The following is a 22,711-nucleotide window of genomic DNA, read 5'->3' on the forward strand; positions in this document are numbered from 1 at the left end:
GCCGGCAGAACTATGTCAAATTTAAAAGGTCTGTTTCTCTAAGGTAAGATAAACCTGGAAGCATCTGGTCAAACTTGGTTTCATGTAATGATTTCAGGTACGAAGGTTTATAGCAGTCTGCCAAACTTCACGAAGCAGAGGAGGGTTCACTGGCTCACTGAATGAAAGAACCAATTCAAAAACCCAAACAAAAGCAACAAGGAAACCACACAGCAATACACGAGCAGCAAAAAATAAGCTACAATAAAACCTCATTAATTAAATTCATTAGGACAAGGTGAGTTTGATTCGGTGAAAAATGTACTTCAATCTAAAAGGAATTTTTATATTCTCCATGAAATACATGCATATATATTTCATGGATAAAGAGTAAAACAAATATATCTAAAAAAAAGGTGGGCCTACAAAGATCCCCATGGAAGGTATTTTAATAAAACTGAAGAGTGATCAGTAATGGGCATGTCAACTGGAAAAAGGGTGCTTTTTAAAGAGGGCTTTTAAAATTACTTCACTAGTTCAGATACAATAGGCTTCCTGACATACTATCAAGGGTCTCTACCAAACCCTTCAGCTTAACTCATTCTCTTAAATTCCGGGAGGAATTAATGAGGTTTTACCATAGAACAACAAACACTGCAAAGGCTGAGTGTCTGGCGTCACCTGCCCCAAGACGCCAGTGCCGAAGCTACAGCAGCAAAAGGACCAAACAGCAAGAGGCAGGAAGCAGAGAGCCAGACCCAGAGCAAGAAAACCTCACAACACACCAGCAGTTTCCCTCCTCACCAGCAACAGTGAACGGCGATCTTACGGGGAAGCAGTAAAAGCATTACTTATCAGGGAGACACAACATTTTCTGTTTATCAGGGACAGAGGGAGGGAGACAGGTGTCTGGACGCAGCCGCAGTGCAGAGCCCCGGACATCCGGGGGGGCTCCAACAGCACACGGGACCGGTGAGATGCACCTGAACTCCAGGTTTCCGAATGACATGATTACAGTGAAAAATCAAGCAAATAAAAACCAAAACAACCAATACATGAACCCTGAGCTTCCACACTCTTCTTCCATGAGAGATGCTGTCGCAGATCATCATTATCCAGGAAAATGCAGCTTTCCGTACAGTTACATCTCCACAGGTCTCCCAAACAGGTTTATAAAGTAAGTTATTCTAACCCATGTACATTTAACTTTGGGATGATGGACAGACACACAGATATATGTAAACATCAATAGAATCACTCCACTTCCTGTCTGGGTCCGAACCCATCCAGGCTCGGTTGGGAACAGTAAGGGGCCAGGGCCCAATACAACAGTGAGATGCAGGAGCCCAGATGGTGCCAGAAAAATCAGCAGGAGACAATCAAGAAATGACTGTACCAAGTGTGAGGAACTGGTCACAAACAGTAAGAATGCTTTCCATACAATTATCCCAATAACGACGACGAGTAAGAAACAATCCCATTGCATCTTTAGAAAGAATCAAGTCACTGAAATTTGATCTCTTGTAAGTTGTTGCCATCTGCTTGGATGAGGTCTTGAAGGTTTTCCACTTTTTCTCCACCCAGTTTAAGAACACATTGACTAGAAATCTGTGATAAGAATTTAGTAAAGTCTTTTCCCTCCTGCTCCTCATTATGCCAACGCAAGCACTGGAAAATTCCAAACAAAATCAAGTTAGTGGTACAGAAAGTTCATGAGCTATCTGTGTGAATATTAAGTACGACAACAACGATGCGAAAGCAAGAGACTGTGAACTTCTCACTGTGGTCAGTTTCTTTGCTCTGCCAGGCTCATTGAGTTAAACTTTAAAAACTGATTGAAATCCAAACAACCAACTGTTCTTACCCATGAGAAACCTATTCTGATCTAGCCCTAGACCTGGGACTCAGATAATGGCCTGCTCCATGGTGGGCCAGGAAGGTTCCCCCCCAAGAGGGGCATGGCGTCCCGGCGGCCCACGGTTCCCCGCTCCCATACACACATGGCCTGCCCGCTTCCCTCACTCACACTCCACTAACCAGGGCAAAACAGAAAACAGAAGGACCCACCACTTATGGCTTCCTGTGCGAAGTATTTGACGTCCATGTCCTCGTCTTGACCTAACTTCTGTAGCACTGGCTTCACTTCCTCCTGCAGAGCACTAGAACCCAAGAGTATTATCTGTGAGAGGCAGTCCTCTGGGCCAGAGAAATGCTTGAGGGTGTACATGTTCTATGGTAACTTGTCAAGTTTAAAATTAAAAAAGTCATACATGCTTATACAAGATACCTGGCAATTACTCATAGTAATTTCTAACCCTCTAGAGAATTTGCTTCAGACAATAATCTACACGTATACAGAACTTTGACACAAAACGGCAGAGTCACACCCTCAGAAATGGTCATCAAATTACTACTTCCTTTACACCACCCCCTACCTTGGTCAAGTCAAGTGAAAATCACTAGATTAGATTATGCTCTTACTCCCCACTATTAGGTAAACACTTAAGTCCTACTTCTTAAATAAGACTAATACCAAAATCTTACTCAGTATCTAGAATTGGTCCAATTTTCTGAAGAGATTTGGCCACATTGAAACGGACATTCGCTACTTGGTCTCCTGCCATTTTCAATACGATGGGCAGCATCTGCTTAGTGGTGATTTCCTGACCGCAGGCTTCAGACAGTGCCTTGAGAAAGAATGGATAGTATGTTTAAAACTTTCAGGTTTCATTTTTTAAACGGTTTCTTTGAGAAAGAGAGAGAGAGAATGCACACACACCAAGAGCACACGTTGGATGAGGGGCAGAGGAGAGAGAGAGAATCTCAAGCAGATTCTGTGTTAAGCCCAGAGCGTGACTCAAGGCTCAATCCCACAACCCCAATATCATGACCTGAACTGAAATCAAAAACTGGACACTTAACCAAATGAGCCACCCAGGTATCCCTAAAACACTTTCATGTTTTTAAATATCCCCAAATCCAGAAAGACAAATGAATATTTAAAAAGAAAGTAACTGGGGCACCTGGGTGGCTCAGTCATTAAGCATCTCCTTCTGGTTCAGGTCATGATGCCAGGGTCCTGGGATCGAGCCCGGCATCAGGCTCCCTGCTCGGCAGGAAGCCTGCTTCTCCCTCTCCCACTCCCCCTATGTTCCTTCTCTCGCTGTGTCTTTCTCTGTCAAATAAATAAATAAAATCTTTTAAAAAAATAAATAAATAATAAAAAAATAAAAAGTAACTGACCAACAGGAAAACGTTCCTAATCTGAGCATACGAATGAGGGATACAAGGTAGCATTCCAATACTCTAGGAATTAAACCAAAATTCACCGCTGACTTGATTACTGATTTTAACATGAATTTAAAAACTGACATTTTCGGGGCACCTGGGTGGCTCAGTGGGTTAAAGCCTCTGCCTTTGGCTCCTGTCATGATCTCAGGGTCCTGGGATCGAGCCCCGCATCTGGCTCTCTGCTCAGAGGGGAGCCTGCTTCCTCCTCTCTCTCTGGCTGCCTCTCTGTCTACTTGTGATCTCTGTCAAATAAATAAATAAAGTCTTTAAAAAAAAAACAAAACCCTAACATTTTCAGGGCACCTGGGTGGCTCAGTGGGTTAAAGCCTCTGCCTTCGACTCAGGTCATGATCCCAGAATCCTGGGATCAAGCTGCATCGGGCTCTCTGCTCAGTGGGGAGCCTGCTTCTCCCTCTCTCTCTGCCTATCTGCCCACTTGTGACCTCTGTCTGTCAAATAAATAAATAAATAATCTTAAAAAAAAAAAAAAACTGACATTTTCTTTCATCAACTAACTGTCCAAATTAATCAGTACAAGAAGCAGACTCTAAACAGAACATACCATATTCAGAATTCAGAAATATAGCCCCAAACAAGTGCTACAGCGTCCAAGCTTAGCAGGAAGAGCCATGTGATACTTACATTAATGCAGAATAAAGTGGTCATCCTGTGCAAGTAATTAGGATCATTTGCCATTACTAGCACTTTGGGAACGATGGTATTCTGGGCCCACTCTGTACCAAATTTCTGAACGAGCTTCATGAGGTTGTTGGTGGCAGCTTCGCGGATGGCATATACTGGCAGGAGAGAGGAAGGGCACATATCATGCTGCTTCCAGAAGCATAACCTAGTTTACTGACCTCATCATCGAAGAGGGGCCAAGACAAAACTCTCCCAACACTCTGAATTTACTCCGACAACAATGGCCAACATGCTCAGACAGGACTCGTAATAGAATGATTTGGTCTTTTCATAGGTGGAAAATATATAATTTGTCCAAGAAGAAGGAGCTACAGAGCTCAAGACAGGCGTCATTAGTTAACAACACTGAGTGCCTAGGGTGCTAGGTGTTAGAGAAAGAACAGAGAAGACAGTTCCCCACGCTCTATCAGAGAAGTGAAAGCTCCCCGCCCCCCAGAAGTCACAAGGTGGTAAGACTGGTCAGCATGAAGCATGAAATCATGTAGCAAAGATCGTGAGGGCCGTGGAGTTTAGAGAAAAGAGAACAGGGAGGTCCAGGGAGCTTCAGTAAAGAGAGGCCAGGCACTGGACCTCAAAGACTGATGTGTGCAAGAGGAGAAAAGAGGGGAGGAATTCCTGGAGAGGCCAGAAACCAACGGAGCTGGGCACAAAGGAGCAAAACTGCCGAGTGTGAAACCACGAGGCTGGACAGTCGGTGCACTCAGAACACAGAGCACCTTGGGAGCTACATTCAGATTTTGTAAGAAAAACGATGAGCTTTTAAAGCAAAGTTGTGACCTGATGACCAATGCAGCATTTAAGCAAGATAATTCCAGCAGCAGCAACAGCAGCAGAGGAGAGAAAGCCAGCAGGGAGGTCATGCAGAGGCCTCTGTGGTCACCTGCACGACAGCAAATAACCACCTCAGAGCAACTTGCCTCTTTTCCCTTAAAAGGTTTATGTTGACATGTGTCAAATGTCTTCTGGGAATAAACGTGTGTCCTTTGACATCTAGTAACTCCCTGTAAGATCATTTATCAAGGACATCATAAATCTAGATAATAAAAGCCTGAGCTACTATTTTTCAACAACTCACTGCACAGCTCCCAATACATTCAGGCCAGGTGCAGCTTCATTTCACAGGTCCTGTACGACCCAAAACTGAAGCTCAGATAAAAATCCGGGGCAGTGGGTACCAATTCTTTACCCTACTTCTCCCTCCAGGTAGGCCCAATCCTCCTGGGTAACAGGGTAGGCAAGAATAGCTATCCAAACCGCGGCCCCAATCCTGGCCAATTCCTGTAAGGTTTCCAGACAGGAAATGTCCAACTCTTCCCCGTCCACAGATCCTTTTCGGCAATGTCCCTGCTGAGAATAGGAAAGACAGCGTAGCCGAGAAACTATATAATTCATTACCAATATGAAACCTGACCAACGCCTATGGGAGAAGCAGCTGGTCAATGACAGCCAGAAGCACTCTCCATGGGGCAAACTCAAATCAACTGTTTTACCCATGCTACTGATTCCCTCCCTTCATGTTCAGGGTCTTTGTCTTGGGCACAACCCCCACCCCACTCCTCCACCTACGGTGGAGCTTGCTAAAGCATCTGTGTCTTGTCTAATACTTTTACTAATTTACTTTTACTTTGTCTAATACTTTTCTTAATTTGCTAGAGATTCTTCCCCTTCCATACCATTACAAAAGGAAGGGACCTCACTGCCAGAGTAACCAGAGACCGTGCACAAACTCATCCCTGACCCAGACCTCAGCTGTACTCAACTGTACTTGGCCCGGCGTCCACTATTCTTGGCTCCTCTCAATTTTGTGCCAAAAGAATATAAACCACTCCAGAGCTCTACCTATTTTCTCTCCTTGTTTTGTCTCTCTCCCTCTCCTCTCTCCCCTCAAGGTCTGGTGGACTTGCAAGGTTCCTCTGAATCCCAAACACACTCTGTATGCTCACTCAGACACCTTATCCTTTCTCCAGTAAGAAATAAATTCCCCCTCTAAACTCTTCCCTCTGATCAACACGGTCCACTCAACCTCAGGAGAAGAGGGGACACTTTCTTCCTTCCTATACTACTCCAGATTTTTCACAATATTCTTTTAGTAGTTTAGTAACCAGGAAAAACGTTTCAAAAATGTAACTGATCAGTGATCACTACACAGTAGTTATCTACAGTGCAAAACAAAGCCAACAACAAAAAACCCATGTGACTAAGTAAAGGACAGTTTCAGAGCTGACATTTCATCGAGGCAAAGAATGCTTCCAATGCCAGTTAAGTACACTGGCATGCTGCCGCAGAGAAAGGAACAAGGGTCTCTCTTACAATCCTAAATTGGAGATAAGGTATCTGAAAAGTGAGGAAAGAGTAACTGACTTATACAGGCGGAGCAATCCTACAGAGAAAGGGTGTGAGGAATTCAATTCTTTGTGGAACATTAGGACTTTAAAAGTTCTTCAGAATTTACCTAAAAATGCAAGCTTTCTAATAAGTATACAGAATGACCTGCTCAATGTGTCCTTCCCACTAACATTAAATATGTATCAGAAACAATACAAGCATTACTTTCCTAAAAGGAATATATTCCTTACAATTTACCAAACTTAAGTTTCATTTAAAAGAAAAAAAAAAAAAGCTGGCCATAAAAAGGTACCTTTAGGGGGCAAGAAGAAGAGTCTTCGCATCTAGTCTGGAAACACTGAAATCACCTCCATATATATGCTTCACTGTCTTAACCATATAATCTTCCACATGATCCAAATATGCCCCTAACAAAACCACCTCCACTCTTCCCAGATATGCAGGCATAAGCATCACAGGTGAACAGAGATACACTCAACACATTGAGTCTGAGATGCTGTGGAAGCAAAACAGGATGCCCAGCACATGCAACAAAATACGGAACCAAAGCTCAGGCAGGACACTGTAAGCCTCAGGGCTCCCCTGTGAACAGATGTCAGACCACGCCAGGATGCCAGGTCTGCACACGGGGTCTGGCAGTGAATCTCACTGGTCCAGAGGGCACCCCTCCCACCCGTCGCTGCCTGGCAGACCAGAGAGATACACAGACCTGAGACCTTGGCAAAAAATCAACTGCTAACCAGTTAACATGTAAGGTGGTTTTACAGACAAAAACCACTGCCTTGTCTATCTTGATAAGTAGCTTTCAGTAGCAGTTTGTGGCACTGGAAGAAGAGGATTCTGTGAATGTTGAATTATGTTATAAATATAAAGAGAAGACAAATTATTTTCAAACTTATTTTCTGAAACATGGGTTCCACCTGAACCTGCCTGAGCTCAAGGCACTGGCAACAGCCAGGGTACACAGTAAGCCAGCCTTTCAGAAATCTGCACCTCCCCCTGCCCGGCCCCATCCTCATCCATAGCCTATGTCTCCTGGACCCCTTTACTACTCCACTGTCTGTCTCCTGGACCCCTTTACTACTCCACTGTCTACCTCCTTCTGAGTCACCTCAAAGAAGCCTAGCAGCCACCTCCCCACTGGGCCTTCCATCAGATTCCAACCCTTACCCAACCCAGTCTGTGATGGCAAAAGACTCCAATGCTATGGCCAAGCAGACCTTGGGATAAAGAAGGAATGTATGTATAAAAAAGACAGTCTGAAAATAACGTAACAGAATGCCTAAGAAACAGAGCAGAGATTAATTAATGAAAAAATATTTAAGATTTTAAAAAATGGTAGAAAACAGCAATATCAAACTTGTGTTATCCCTACATTAATAGACAAAATGCCTGGTCAGATTAGGATTCCTTTCTAAAAAGGAAATATATGAACAAAATGAATGTATGTAAAAACATGGGCCTTCCATAATAATTTGTGTTTAACTTACTCACCATGGTCCACAAGCCAGGCCATACATAAAGAATTCAGCTTTTCGTCAAAGAACTCCACACCCTATAGATACAGAAAATTCCATTAATACATATCTCCAAAGTTCAGAAATCAAGGTGGTCTATTTATATTACATCAAAATGACCTAAAAGCTGGGGGGGGGGGGGAGACATGCTTCCAAATAAGCTGAATACATGAACTAGCCAGAAAGGGCAAGGCATGGAATTTGATTTACAAACTGTAAGTCTATAATCATAAACAAAAACCTAAGTGAGATGACCCAAGCCCTGCTAAGTGGGAGAGAAGAGGGTGGCCAGGAACCAGACACAACAGTGCAGATGAGCTGGAAGAATGCACTGTGGACGGTTTGCCAAGCAGTATGGAGATTATTTGTAAAAATGAGCTAACCCAGGAGAATACCTGTCAATAATAATAGCTCTCAACTTTTCCGCTTTTTAGTTAAGAACTTAATAAATCCTTAAGGATGAAAAAACTGACATCAAGAAACTGAGAGATCCCCAATTAAAGAGAGAATGTCTGGGATGATGGGAGAAAGCAGAGGGCAAATAAAGCAGGCACAAGCCTCCGGGCGCAGTGGCCCAGTGTAGAGTACGGGGGAACCATCCTGACCCTCCCAGGTCTGCCTGCCAACAGGCAGCCAGCCCAGCACAGGCAGACTCACACAACCAACTCTGTGGCACTCATGCAACACGTGGGACAGAGCAGGGACAGCCAGCGCCTCCTCTGTGGGGTCCGTAGGTTTCACAGTTTTATTTCTTTGGATGCTAAGAAGTTACTGACCAATGAGTATATATTTTAAATAAAGAGATACAATACCAAGTGTCAGTGCTTGGAAAATACGGACTTAATGAAATGGCTTTATAAATATAACAGATTATGAACAGGTTTTAGCATACATGTCAGCCTTCAAAGATATCCTTTTCAAGTTCAGGTCATGGATTCTTCTGGAGTCCTAATTTTTATTTCCCAAGTTTTGTGGTTTAACTTTATATCTAGTCACCATGGCTCACTAGCCAGGCTATACAAAAAACCTTGAAAGAACTGTATAGACTAACTACCTGATATAAAACTCTACACAGATAAGAAGAAAAATAATAATAAAATATATAATACTAAGAAGTTGAAAATACTGAACAAAATGTTCATGACGTTACATGTCATCCCCTGCCAAGACAGGTACGAGTCAGCGAAACTCACCCCCTGGCCCAGCCTCCACTCTCCCCTCCCCCACCACAGAGCTACCAACCTCTGCTGACTTCCCGGGTCAGAGGGGAGGAGAGGCTAAAAGAAATGATACTAGAATTACCCCTCCCTCTGGACAGCTGTTTCAGCTTTTAGCAAACCAGTTAGGCGCTGCTGCTTTCTACTCGAGAGAGGAAAATGCAGGACAGTCACCAGTGACAAAGAGAAGGTGACCTTCAGTGCTTGGGAGTGACAGAGAACAAACACTTCACCTGACCCGATAAGCTATTCACTGATACATCTGGCATCTGTTTTGAGTAAGACACTTCAAATTTTATAAAACATAATGCCACCAACATGCACAGGACACATTTCACAAACTTAGTATGTCAAAGTAGGCAACAAATTCAGCAGTGGTCCAAGAAAAAAAAAATTAATCCCACACGCTGTGACCTCAAAGTAATGGAAGGAGGTGAGAGAGGACACACACTGCAGAACGTTAGCTGTCAACTGACAAAGCGCAGGAACTTCTTCAAAAAATACTCAGGTATTCATTCATTCAACATTCAACAGATGTTATGTGCCTAATTCCCGCCGGGTTCTGCCAAGCACTGCAAGGGAGACGTTCCACACAGCAGCAGCCCCGAAGAGCTCACTCATCTCTCTCCAGCTAGAGGTCAACAGCACGTGCTACCAACACCGTACGCGCATATCAAACCTGACCTCGGGCACTTAATAAAAGAGACAGAAAGGATGGGCTATAATACCAAGCACTGAAATTTTAATTAATGTGATGATCAGAGTAAAGCTAATCATGAAACTGAAAACTGGAACACGTAATGTGATAATGTGATCTCTAGCCTCCAGACTTTGTACTCCGTTCCTCTGTGACAAAGCCTCAACTCCCTTCCACCAGAATGCAGGAAAAAGGGTCATCAGGGACATTTTGCTTAGAAAATAGGCAAACAGCTGCCGTGAGCAAAAAGCAAAGTTCTTTTCTCAGTTCAATATTCCTTCAGAGACACTAAACATCAGACTATGTTATTTACTTATCAAGACACTGATTCTTCTCTGGCTTTGCTTTTAGGTACAGTGATAAGGTGAAATATGTTTCTCTAACAGCCCTTCACTAGCAGCAGAATATAAAAACTACCCTACAGGCAACTAAGTCAGTTGCATGCATCTAAACGATCACAATCTTGTGAGCTCCATGGGCCTCCTCCATGCCACCGTCAGTCCGCCCTGCAATCAAGGTGCCCCGTCACTCCGTGCAGCGCGCACACTCACCAGCTGGCCCGCCAGCAGCGGCATATACTCAATGATGGCCAGCCGGACCCTCCACTTGGCATCTTCAGCCAGCTCCACGATGGCAGGAAGGAGAGACTGAGAGAGCTGACGGATCCCAATCACTTCATTTACACAGTCCAAGTTAGAGATGATATTCAAACGAACTTCTGGACACTGCAAATACACAAGTCCCAAAGAACACAGAAGAATCAAGTTCTCTGCCCGATATTCTATTGTCACAATGAGGCAAAAACTGCCTTGAGGATTAAATCTAATAATACATGCAAATAATAATACATTTACGATCATGTCTGACAGACAGTATGACTGAGTAAATGTTAGCCATCATTACAACTTTGATGCTATTATATTTAAATTTAAATTAAAAACATTCAAAACAAAAGCTACAGCAGCTTTAAAGGGAAGACACCAGTGCGTCTCAGAAGGAATCAGGCAGCGAGGACACAAAGACATTTTCAGGTCTGCATCAATGGCTCCTTGTGCTCATTTTCTGCAGACTTGTAACTCCATACCCAAACACAGGAATTGTCCCTGGTTTAAAATAAGCTACCTTTTTTTTAATCCCTTCATCCCTGCTTCGAGTTCTATTTTAGCGAAACCCCAAACCAAAACCAAACCAAATCACTGACTACCAAAGGCAATAGAATATTTAGCCAGACTCACCTCATCCTTTAACTGAGCTAAAAAAAGAGGTAGAAGATGTTCAATGGTATTCTCTTTGCCCAAAATGGTAGACAATCCCATAATTACAGAAGCTAGAGCCGATTTGACATGTTGATTTGTATCAGATACTAATTCCTAAAATAAAATCAAAATTAAAAGCCTTTCTTTTGTGGCAAGACAACAGAAACTTCCATACCATCACCCAAGGAACTTAAAGAGACAGCACTATTTCAATATTGATTAGTTCATCAATTTCCAAGCCATCTGTTAGATAATAGAAACCTATGCACCACAGAGCATTTTATAATTACAAACACTAATAAGTAACAAACAACAGCATCATATTAACATGACTATCCCAATCATCCCCTATCCACCCTTAAACTCAAAGAGCTTTAAACTAAAACAAAGAAACAAGAAAACTGAAGTAAAGTTTACCTTGTAATATAAAGGGCAAGGTGGAACAAAAAATAACCTAATTAGGTTTACCTTTATAAAGGGCAGAATTTGATTCATAATTATGGTCTCTCTACCTTCAGTGGGCAAGTTCTCACAAAGTTCTGAAAGAGAGAAATAGAAAAAATTACTAATGCTTACACAGAGCCCTTTACAAGCAGCCAGGTTTATCAGCAGTTGCAACTTAAATCAAATCATGTTTAAGCAAATAAGCTCCACGAGGGGAAAATAGCTCTTATTCTAGATGAACTTTTCATCAATCTATATGCCATATACACCAATCCAACGTGCTAAGGCATCGTTTGTTACAAAAACAAAATAAAATGGCTATTTTGTTTTATTTTTTTTTTTAAGATTTTTAATTTTATCGTTCTTTTATTTTTTTTTTAAGATTTTATTTATTTATTTGACAGATAGAGATCACAAGTAGGCAGAGAGGCAGGTGGAGAGAGAGAGAGAGAAGAAGAAGCAGACTCCCCGCTGAGCTTGAGCAGAGAATCCAATGCAGGGCTCGATCCCAGGACCCTGGGATCATGACCCAAGACAAAGGCAGAGACCCAGGCGACCCGGCTATTTGGTTTTAAATATAAAAGGAGCAGCCTTGTCCAACAACGTGACATTCCTACACAATGAAATCACCATATCCCACAACAAAAACCATACAAAATTCAGTGACATTTAAAAAAAGGCACCAAAATGAATGATATATCCCGCAACATAAATTGAACTCCTTAACCTTTTACTTTGTGGGCAGCAGCTGCTCGGACTTCAGCTTCACAGTCTTTAAGTAGGTTCTGAAAGGCGGGGATGAGGTCATTTAGGGTGATTTTAGGACCCACAGCTTTCTGGAGCTATAAAAAAATTTGTACAGGTTTTAATGTATACTAACAAGTTAATTAACATGAACAAAACAAAACAGTGTAACCTTCAAATATGTTTTTGCTACAAGCACTTCCAATTCAGAAGAATTAATTCAGAAACTTTTGGTATGCAGCAAATCTGTGGGTTTGGAGTGCTTTTTTTTCTTGTAGCACTTAGAAAATGTCAGTACAATAATTTTACCTCTGAAAACTTGTCAGCTACCATGTAGCGAACCCTCCAAGATTTATCTTCTGCTGCTTGCCGAAGTGTAGGCATCACCAAAGCCTCGAGGTCATCCTGAGACAGTAACTGCGCAATGCTGACACAAGCTTCTACAGCTAGGAGACGCACTGAATCCTAAAGGAACAAAATTTCTTTGTTAAACAAAATTTACGGAGAGCCACAGGGCAGTATATATATGTGTGGTGTGGGGCAATGCTATAGGTATTGTTCAAAGGAGAAACAAAAAAACACTATACACAGCTTCACATTTTTATGTCTTAAAACATACTTTGCCTGGAATAGCGTATCAAAGCCATCAAAGTAGAAAAGACCTTGTTCTAGAGTCAACAGTAAAGTAATTCCCTTAGCCAAAATGCAGAGTTTTTATTAATGAAAATGTAAAAATTAAATGGAAAAAAAAAGAGAACATTTTAATGATGTCTTCAAGGCCTTCCTATAGTAAGTTGTTAAGGGATAAAAAAGTGAAAACTATACTTGAACCAAACTGCTTAACAGATCACAACAAAAATAAGAGAATAAGGGGTAGGGAAACAGGAAGCTCAGTTGTCAAATAAACAGTTTGGGGTGGCAGTGACAGTAGGCATGAGATGATGACTTGGAAAGAACTATACAAAAAAACAAAATAGTAATAAAAAAAAAAAAAAAACCCACTGGATTAGAATGTTGAGAGTCCGGAACAGAGTAACTTTGAGGTAGCCAAGCCTCGAAAAATGCACCAAAAAATTTTAGAAAGGTATGAGATTAAGGAACTCAACTTCCCAAACATAATTTGCCACGTGTCAACCTGATACCCAAGTGTCCCTTGGGCAAGTAGAAATATACAATTAGACAAATCAATGAGAAGTTAGGAATTGAGATTATAGCTTTGGGAATCATAAATATGTAATAGAAACTAAAAATATATAAACATAAGCACACAGGAGAAAGACCAAAAATGTGAATAGTGTATGTGCATATACAATTATGTATTTTTATAAATATATATAACATACACATACAGACATACGAGAGGTAAGTGACTCCAACTTCTCAAAATATTACAATTTTAAAAATTATTCATCAACAATAATTTACTATATGCCCAGCACATTCACTCCTCTATCCAAAAGAACAAGCAAAAAAAAAAAAAAAAGGCAGACTAGGTTACTAGGTTCTTGGTAGTAGCTATACAAATATTTTTGGAATCCAAAAACAATGCTAAATCAAGCGACTACTATCATCTATGGAAATACGTACCAATAAATATTTGTTAATCAATTACTTTTCTCCCTATACCCTGTCCTCTATCTTAGCACCATTCAGCCAGTTTGGGCTCAAACCAAAGATCAACGTCTCCTTGATTGCTCCTCCTTTCATCCCATCCAATCCCATCGTAGTCCTAATGATGCTGCCTCTAAACTGGTCTCCAGATTCTCTCCACCTTCACTATACCATTTTAGTTCACCACGTGTCTTGCCTGAGTTATTGTAAAAGTCTCCTAAATGGTCCTGCTGTTTCTAATCTCGGCCCTGCCCCTTATAATTTGGCTTCTGGCCAGAAGCCAGAATGTTCTTTTTAAAATGTAAACTACATCAAGTCACACCACCCCTGCTTAAAATCTATGGGTATTCTCGCTGCACCTAGAATAAGAAATCCAAACTCTATACCTTGACTTACAGGGCGTCCACCTATCTTCTCCAACCTCAGAGCCCATCAGAGACCCGATCACCCACTATGTTCCAACCCTCGTGTCCTCTCCTCCTGGAATTCTCTTTTCCTGGAGTTCTGGCACTCCAGGAAAGGGTATGGCTGGCATTCTTCCACAGAGTCCTTCTCTAACTAACCAGTCTAGATGAATGCCCTATAATCACTATTATGTCTCCCTACTTTATTTTCATCATGGCATTTATCACTGTTAATGCTTATTGATCTGTTAATATTATCTGTTTTCCTTCATCAAAATGAGAGAAGGGCCTCTGTATGCCTTCTTAACACTGGATCCCAACACCAGAACAGTGCCTGATATGTAGCAGGTAATCAATAAATATTTTTTCAGTGAATGAATAAGCCAAGAACAGTAATTCTAACCATGGTCAGACGAAATATACATACACACATTTTACAACTGAGCACTTAATATTTTTTCTAATATATCAAAACGAGAAATTACATGCCTCTTAACAAAAAATACAATCCCACATATGAAGTGGTCTTATCACCCCAAAGATACCAAATCTAAATCTCATTAAGCCTCTAGATCAGGGATGGGGCAAACATTGGCCAAACCCAGGACTGCAGCTACTTTACGTAGATTAAGATTTACTGGAACACCACCATGCCCACTTGTTTACACACTACAGTACTTTTGTGCTGCAACAGCAGATTTGAGTGGTTACAACAGAAACCGGCTCACAAAGCCAAAAATATTTACTAACTGGCCCTTTACAGAAAAAGTTTGCAAACGCTCCCCCCGCACACTAGATTCAACTAACCACTTGCAGGAAATACAGAAGACAAAGGAAAACGTTACATTAGACCACGGGAAGCATCATTAATAAAATCCGAAATGAGGACTCTAAAGCCATCTGTCCAATGTGGTAACCACTACCCACCTGTGGCTTTGGAGCACATGAAATGTGGCTAGTGTCACATGTTCAAGTGATCATTATTTTGGACATACAGTTAAATAAAATAAATTATTAAAATTAATTTCCCATTTTTTACTTTTTGAAGTAATAAATGTACAGAGAAGTTAAGAAATGGTTATCACCAAAGTCAAGATAAAGTGTTATCTGAAGCAGGCAGGGAGCGGGTGTGTTTGGGAGGGAATGTGTGGTAGGCTTCTAGGCAGAAGTTGTCGAAGTTCTGTTTGCTAATAAGATGACATTATCTTATTCAGGGGGTTGTATATTTTGTGCTCTTTTCTGTATGCAATTTTAATAACATTTTTAAATTATTTTGGAAAGGAAGATCTACCATTTCCATCTAAAATCTGAAAATTACGCTCATCAGTATGTGTCTGGCTCGTGCTCTTGGTCCTACACATGTGGAGTGATTCTAGGATAGACAGTACGCAAATTAAAACCCCAAAAGGATCTTCTAGAGACTAGAAACTCTGGCGGTGGATCCTCCGAGCCATCGAGAGAGGCAGTACAGCCTGGATGTGAAGGCTGTAAACTCTGGAGCCAAACTGCCTAGATTCCAATCCCATCTCTACTACTGCTGATTCTGAGACCCTGAAAAAGTTACCTCAATTTTTTCTGTTTTCCTAATATGTAAAATGGCATATCTATCTCATGGGGCTGTTGTGAGGACCAAGTGTTTCTTTTATGTACCCCCCCCCCTTAAGACAGGCTGAAAAAAATTACATACTTAATGTAGGTGCTCCTTATTGTTATTATTTCTACCCCCAAAAGATACAGATCTTTTATACATTTAGAATTGCTATTACAGGGGTGCCTGGGTGGCTCAGTGGGTTAAGCCTCTGCCTTCGGTTCAGGTCATGATCTCAGGGTCCTGGGATCCAGCTCTGCATCAGGATCTCTGCTCGGCAGGGAGCCTGCTCCCCGCCCCCCCGGCCCCGCCTCTGTGCCTACTGCTCTGCCTGTTTGTGACTTCTTTCTCGGTCAAATAAATAAGTTTAAAAAAAAAGAATTACTATTACACAATGTCACCTTATACACTCATCCAGAGGATATAGAGGGTCAAAGAGCCTTCTCAACACATGCTATGCTTGTTTATCTGAAAGTCAAAAATTCTAAGCAACATTACTTCCCCCATGACTGGCTGTAATGCACAAAGGTATGTTACCCCTTAACATAGCTTTGGTTTTCCCTCCTAATATAGCTCCATTTTTTCCATTAAGATTTTATTCATTTATTTGACAGGAAGAGAAAGAGCGCACACACATGTGAGCACAAGCTGGGAGAGTGGCAGGCAGAGGGAAAGGGAGAAGCAGACAACCTGCTGAGCAGGGATTCCCAACATGGGGCTCAATTCCAGGACCCCAGGATCATGACCTGAGCCCAGGGCAGCTGCTTCACCAACTCGGCCACCCAGTGCCCTCCCATCTACTCTTTGACTCTTCTATTAACCACTGCTAATGTGAGAGCAAATCATGGTCTGGTTAAGAAAGAAATATAAGGATACTGAGATGGGTCACATTAAACTTTATCCAGCCCAGACTTAAGTATTATTTTGGCAAAAAGGATCCTAACATGAGAACCAAAACTCCCCTTAAAACATTAGAGAGGAGCATATCCATTTACCTTAAATAGGAAAGGTTAACTTACCTGTTCATCTGAAGCTAGATTAGTGAACAGTGGAACAATTTCACTTTTCACACTGTCTAATTCCAAAACTTTTGCAAATTCGCCCAGTTTGGAAGCAGCAGCACGTCGTACCATTGGAGTATCATCTGAGCACAAGGAACGGAAGTGCCTGGACCGGATCAAATAATGAACATATTTCCTGTCAAACACCACTGATTAAACACCTCCAACACACACACGCACAGACACACAGCCATTTTAGTGGTTTTCTCTCACAAACAGCAGTGGTTCTACTCACGGAAGTAACAAATATAAAACCACTAGTACATTCAACTGAGTAATAAAGTCATGTCCCCTCTTCTCCCATCCTGCTATCGGCCACTCACTGGTAACAGGGTATTATCGTGTAAATTGTTAGCTACGAGTTCCCAATAATCCCAAATAACTAAAAAAAAAACCACCAGATCTTACTGTCTAATTTCTGCTTTGACAGCACTGGAAGCTCTGGGATAGCAAACGCTGAACAAACCACACGCAGATGTGCGAGAGGTGAACCAGTCCCCGCTCGCCAAGCGCTTCACCAGAGGTACAAAATGAGCTTCCAGAGCAACAGAAGTATGCTCCTGGGAGATCTGCCTCAGGGACTCCACAGCCTTGTCTCGAACCACAGTCTCTTCCACAGTCGCCAGACTTTCCAAAGGAGGCTGAAAAGACCAAAAAGGAAAATAAGAGAAGAAAACTTAAGGAATCAGGTTAGCTACAGATTATCACCTTTGAAAGTGACTGAAGGGAGGTGGTACATGTAAGCAGAATGTTAGCTACAGCACACCAAATGGTTACTTTCAGTTCACACAGTGATAACATATGGCGTGTCCAACCTGAAGACACGACTTCTATAGGACAGCCAAGATCTCATGTCCCAGATGGCAATTCCCAGATGGTGTCTACAAATGACACAGTGGAGACTTGACACAATATTAATATTACCACAAGCTGAATGACTAGGTTTAAAAGATTTGGAGCCAAATTCAGATAAGATCATGTTTATTTCCTCAAGAGTAAATGCAAAAACATCAGCACCACAATTACATAATGACATCTCATCAGGCCACGGGGCCCACACAGGCTTTGGAATATTATTCTACCATTCCTGGAAATGCAAGTAACCCTTGTCCACTAGCTCCACACCATCAACGTATCTAGCATAGGAAAGGCTGAGAACAGAACCTCTTTCTTCAGAATACATTCGGAATCTCATGAGCCAAACACAGAGCAGAAGTCACTGACAGAATGATGAACAATACAGACATGGTGGGAATCCTTGTTTGCAGTTTCAGAAATAGAGGAGGCCAAAAGGGCTGGTCTGGACCAGGATCGGTAAGCGAAGAGGACACAGAGCAGTGAAAAGTGCAAGAGGGCTGGCTCTCCGAACCACTACTTCCCTAGGTGTACATTTGAGCTAGGTATATTCAGCATAGCCATGAGCTGCAAATGTTAAAGACAAAATCCACATACAGAACTGACCAAGAGCGTGAAAGAGAATTAGGAGTCAACCTAATGAGTCTACCTAATAATACATTTCAAAAATTGTTTGATACACACAGAAGTAGAAAGTACTCAACTTTCCTAAGAGGTATTTCAGGAGCCCTTTGAAAAGATACTGCTTTCTTACTTGCTTACGAATGCCTCTCGTTATCTACCCTGGCCAATGCCTCTCGTTATCTACCCTGGCCATCACCTTGCTCCTCTCATGCAGTATCCCTGCACGGTCTCTATCACCACTCCAACATAAGGCCAAGCTCCCGAGAATCAATCAGGAGTTGTCTCTGGATTTGAATTCTGCCTATTTCTCTGGGCCCTCTCCCTACAGCCCCCCCTCCCATTCCTGTGTACTCTGGCTCAATACACCAGCAAGGCAACCTCTTTCACACTTCCAAAGCCCTCAATCAATGGATTACTGTTGCACTGTAGCACTGAGGACAGAAGAAAAAGAAGGCAGATAGGTTCCTTGCTCTAGCAAACTTTATATTCTAGGGTAGAAAGACAACTGATCAAGAAAACAATCATATGGGGAGGAGTACTCTGTGAAGAAATAGAATAGGATGATGTGGTAACAGGTGACTAGGAGGCAATTTCAGGTTGGGTGTTTAGAGAGAGGCCTCTCTGAGAATGCATTGAAGCTGATCTCTGAATGACAAGGAAGCAGCCACCAGAAGCTCAAAGAATATTAGAGGGAATACCCAGGGCAATAATCATAAGGCTTTATTCAAAGAACAGAAAGAAAACCACTATAAATAGAATGAGGTTATATGGGGCGCCTGGGAGGCTCAGGGGGTTCTTTGCCTTCGGCTCAGGTCATGATCCCCAGGTCCTAGGATCAAGCCCCCGCATCAGGCTCTCTGCTCAGCGGGGAGCCTGCTTCCTCCTCTCTCTCTGCCTGCCTCTGTCTACTTGTGAGCTTTCTCTCTGTCAAATAAATAAATTAAATATTTGTGAAAAAAATAGAATGAGGTTATCAAAAGGGAACACGACATGAAATAAATTCATAGAGACAGCTTATTCCATAGTTTACAAAACCTAAGGTAGGAATTTGGATTTTCTAAGCACCAAGGCAGGAAGTGATCCATTCGCTGGGTGAAGAGTGAACCGGAGGGAGAGGGTGGGAGGCAAGAGCGGAAGGCAACTGGTCAGGACGTTACTACAGTAGTCTCGTGGGACGATCATCAGGTCTAGGAAGATAAGAGGAAGGGAGGGCGAGGTAGTAGTGGGGAGGAAGGAAACTGAACTCATTTGAACTGTATACAGAATCTATAGGAATTATTCGTGCACTGAATGTGGAAAATGAGGGAAAGAGGATGCAAGAATGTCTTCTAGGTTTTGGCTTCTCCAAGTGGGTAGACAGTGATGCTATTTGCTGAGACGGACCACTAAATGGGAGGCATACTTTAGGGAGAAAATGGAGTTGTTTCAGGCATGTTAAATTTGAAATGCCTGTTTGACAGCCAAGTGGAAAAATCACAGGCAGATATGTGGAGAGATACAAGCAGGTACTTATATTCATGGAGAGGTCAAAAATCACATTTCTACAAAAATCACAAATCAGCATCATACAGATAGCATTTAAGCCATCGGGCATACATCTCTCTCTTGTCCAACTGGTAAATTCCCAGTTATCCTTCAAAACTTAGTCTGGTCATCACCCCCCCACCAAAAAGGTTGTCTCTTACCACCCTGCGTTAATCTCTTTCTCCTTTCTACTATTTAAGTACCCGTATGTGCTTCTATTCTTCCATCCAACACTGTACAGTAACACCTTGTTAACATAGAAAGGCAGAGATCTCACTCCATTCACACTGGTCTTCTTTAACATTAACACTCTAATTTTAATGACTGATACAGTAGGTTCTCAGTAAATGTCACTGAGTTCCCAATCTAACTGAACTCATCAAATCCACAAAGTAAGTCAGAAGCAAACCATAGGCTTATAATCAAAGATAAAAAGCGAATAAACATTTCCAAGGAGGCTGACTGGTTCAGTCTGGCGAGCATGTGTTTCTTTTTTTTTTTTTTTTTAAAGATCTTATTTATTTGAGAGAAAGAGAGCACGAGCAAGGAGTTGGAGGGAAGAGGGAGAAGCAGGCTCCCCGTGGAGCAGGGAGCCTGATGCAGGGCTCGTTCCCAGGACCCTGGAATCATGACCGGAGCTGAAGGCAAACACTTAAACGACTGAGGTACCCAGGCACCCCAGAGCATATGGTTCTTGATCCTGGGGTTTTGAGTTCAAGACCCACACTGGGTATAGAGATTACTTATATAAAAACTTCAATTAAAAAAGAAAAAAGCCCCATGGGGTGCCTGGGTGGTTCAGTGGATTAAAGCCTCTGCCTTCAGCTCAGGTCATGATCTCAGGGTCCTGGGATCGAGCCCCACATCGGGCTCTCTGCTCAGCAGGGAGCCTGCTTCTCCCCACCCCCCTCTCTCTACCTGCCTCTCTGCCTACTTGTGATCTCTCTCTGTGTCAAATAAATAAATAATATCTTTAAAAAAAAAAAAAGCCCCTAATAAACATTTCCCAAATTATGACATTGCTAGGTGAGAATTAAGATCTCCAATTTTGGGGAGGGGGATAAGTGCGAGAACCCACAAAAACAAACCCTTTTTCTTCCAATCTCTACACTAACAAGTAAGTCCACAGAGGCAGAAAAGAAAAGAAAAATAAGCTCTTATGCTCGGTCACAAGTACCTACATTATTTGTTTTCCCAACAGCCAACAATGTGACCACCCATAAAAAGATCTGCACTAAAAATCCAATAGTGCCCCTATCACTAAACAATGTATAATTTATGCTGGGAAAGTTCTGGAAAAACGGAAGGCAGAATATACTTACCAGCAAACAGTGGGCAAAGTCAGGACCTCCCACCAGGCCAGTGAAATTTCCCAGTTGCTCAGCAAGAGCTAACAGTACCTCATCCTCATCATAAATTGTATCTGGAAATGACAATAACCCAGTACTCATCAACAAGGATAGCTGCCCAGAATGGGATACTCACACAAAAGTAGAAATAGACTCAAAATTTAACTAGATAGTCCTGTCACAGTCCTAACAGCATTCTGAACCTGTTTCACACAATGAATTAGAAATTGACAATCCCGGGGCGCCTGGGTGGCTCAGTGGGTTAAGCCGCTGCCTTCGGCTCAGGTCGTGATCTCAGGGTCCTGGGATCGAGTCCCACATCGGGCTCTCTGCTCGGCGGGGAGCCTGCTTCTCTCTCTCTCTCTCTCTGCCAGCCTATCTACCTACCTGTGATCTCTCTCTGTCAAATGAATAAATAAAAAAATCTTTAAAAAAAAAAAAAAAAAAGAAATTGACAATCCCGTATCAATTACCTTCCTTCCCATTAGCTAAATAGTTAATGTTTTAATACATCTGGCCATAAGATATGCCTTGTCTTGCTTCTTTTGTACAGAAAGCATCAGGCTCAGTTTAGTATTTAACAGCATTGGTAACAAATTCTAAAAAAGAGTAAGTTTTGAAAGCCACTGGAAAATGGCTATGCCTTTCTTTAAACAAAAAAGTCACAAACCTGTAAGGAATGGCAGCAGTTCCGTTCGCGTCCTTTCTACTCCAAGTGCTAGAGCAATTGTTGATAACTTCTTAATACTGTTGAGACGGAGCTTCAAAAATAAATAAATAAATAGATAGATAGATAGATAGATAGATAAAAGTGCAAAGAGTGAAGTAGACCACTGTGATTTAGACCAAAAGATGAAAGTTGCAAACAGGTAGGATAATGACATCCAGTGAGGAGGAGGAAAACTTTCATTTTAGATCTTACCCTATGAGGAACCTTGGGAGCAGTGGGAACACAGCTCCGGTTTAGCCAAAGGAAGGTTTCTTAAGAGCAACAATCAAAGGGCCCATTAAAAGAAGGAAAAAGAATACCACATCCAGGAAGTGAGACAATTTCAACACGAGAACACTCTTGCTTCGGTGAAGCTGGTGAAATGGCTGAACACAACCCCCGGCTTTCCAAAGAAAAAAGTTACACCAGAGCTGACACACCGACTCTTCTAGGTTATTAAGCCGCCCCACTCTCTTTGTGCCCAACAAGCCAGGCCGGTTTCCAAGCCGAGAGGAAGGTTCTCACCCACCTGCTGCTCACAGGGCCCCTCCGGCATCTCTGCAGCCCACTCCAGCCTCCTGGGGCCCGCGCCACCCTCCTCCCAGCGCAGGACCCAACGCGCGTTCCCTCCCAGCACCACCCGGAAGGGGCGCCCCGGCGGGAAGCCGGTGCTCTCACAACCGCCAGGACCGGGTGGGACGCCTCAGGCGCTGGGAGGAGGGGTGCTGCAGAGGCCCGGGGAAGGTCTGTTCGGGCCAGCGCTGCCCCTCACGGGTCTCTATCCTCCTCCCCA

General features: G+C 42.5%; 1 protein-coding gene across 1 annotated transcript in view; it reads right to left on the reverse strand.

The window, feature by feature from the left end:
• PPP2R1B (protein phosphatase 2 scaffold subunit Abeta) overlaps window positions 1-22,711 on the reverse strand; it is a 35,839-nt gene that overhangs the window by 12,831 nt on the left and 297 nt on the right. The window contains 13 exon segments of the mRNA XM_082684291.1: window positions 2,047-2,138; window positions 2,524-2,666; window positions 3,913-4,067; window positions 7,813-7,873; window positions 10,301-10,474; window positions 10,985-11,119; window positions 11,474-11,544; window positions 12,177-12,291; window positions 12,503-12,658; window positions 16,816-16,963; window positions 17,266-17,498; window positions 21,183-21,283; window positions 21,880-21,970. Coding sequence (XP_082540417.1) covers window positions 2,047-2,138; window positions 2,524-2,666; window positions 3,913-4,067; window positions 7,813-7,873; window positions 10,301-10,474; window positions 10,985-11,119; window positions 11,474-11,544; window positions 12,177-12,291; window positions 12,503-12,658; window positions 16,816-16,963; window positions 17,266-17,498; window positions 21,183-21,283; window positions 21,880-21,970 — 1,675 coding nt within the window.

Source organism: Mustela nivalis (genome assembly GCF_964662115.1).
Source record: "Mustela nivalis genome assembly, chromosome: 9".
Taxonomy (NCBI): domain Eukaryota; kingdom Metazoa; phylum Chordata; class Mammalia; order Carnivora; family Mustelidae; genus Mustela; species Mustela nivalis.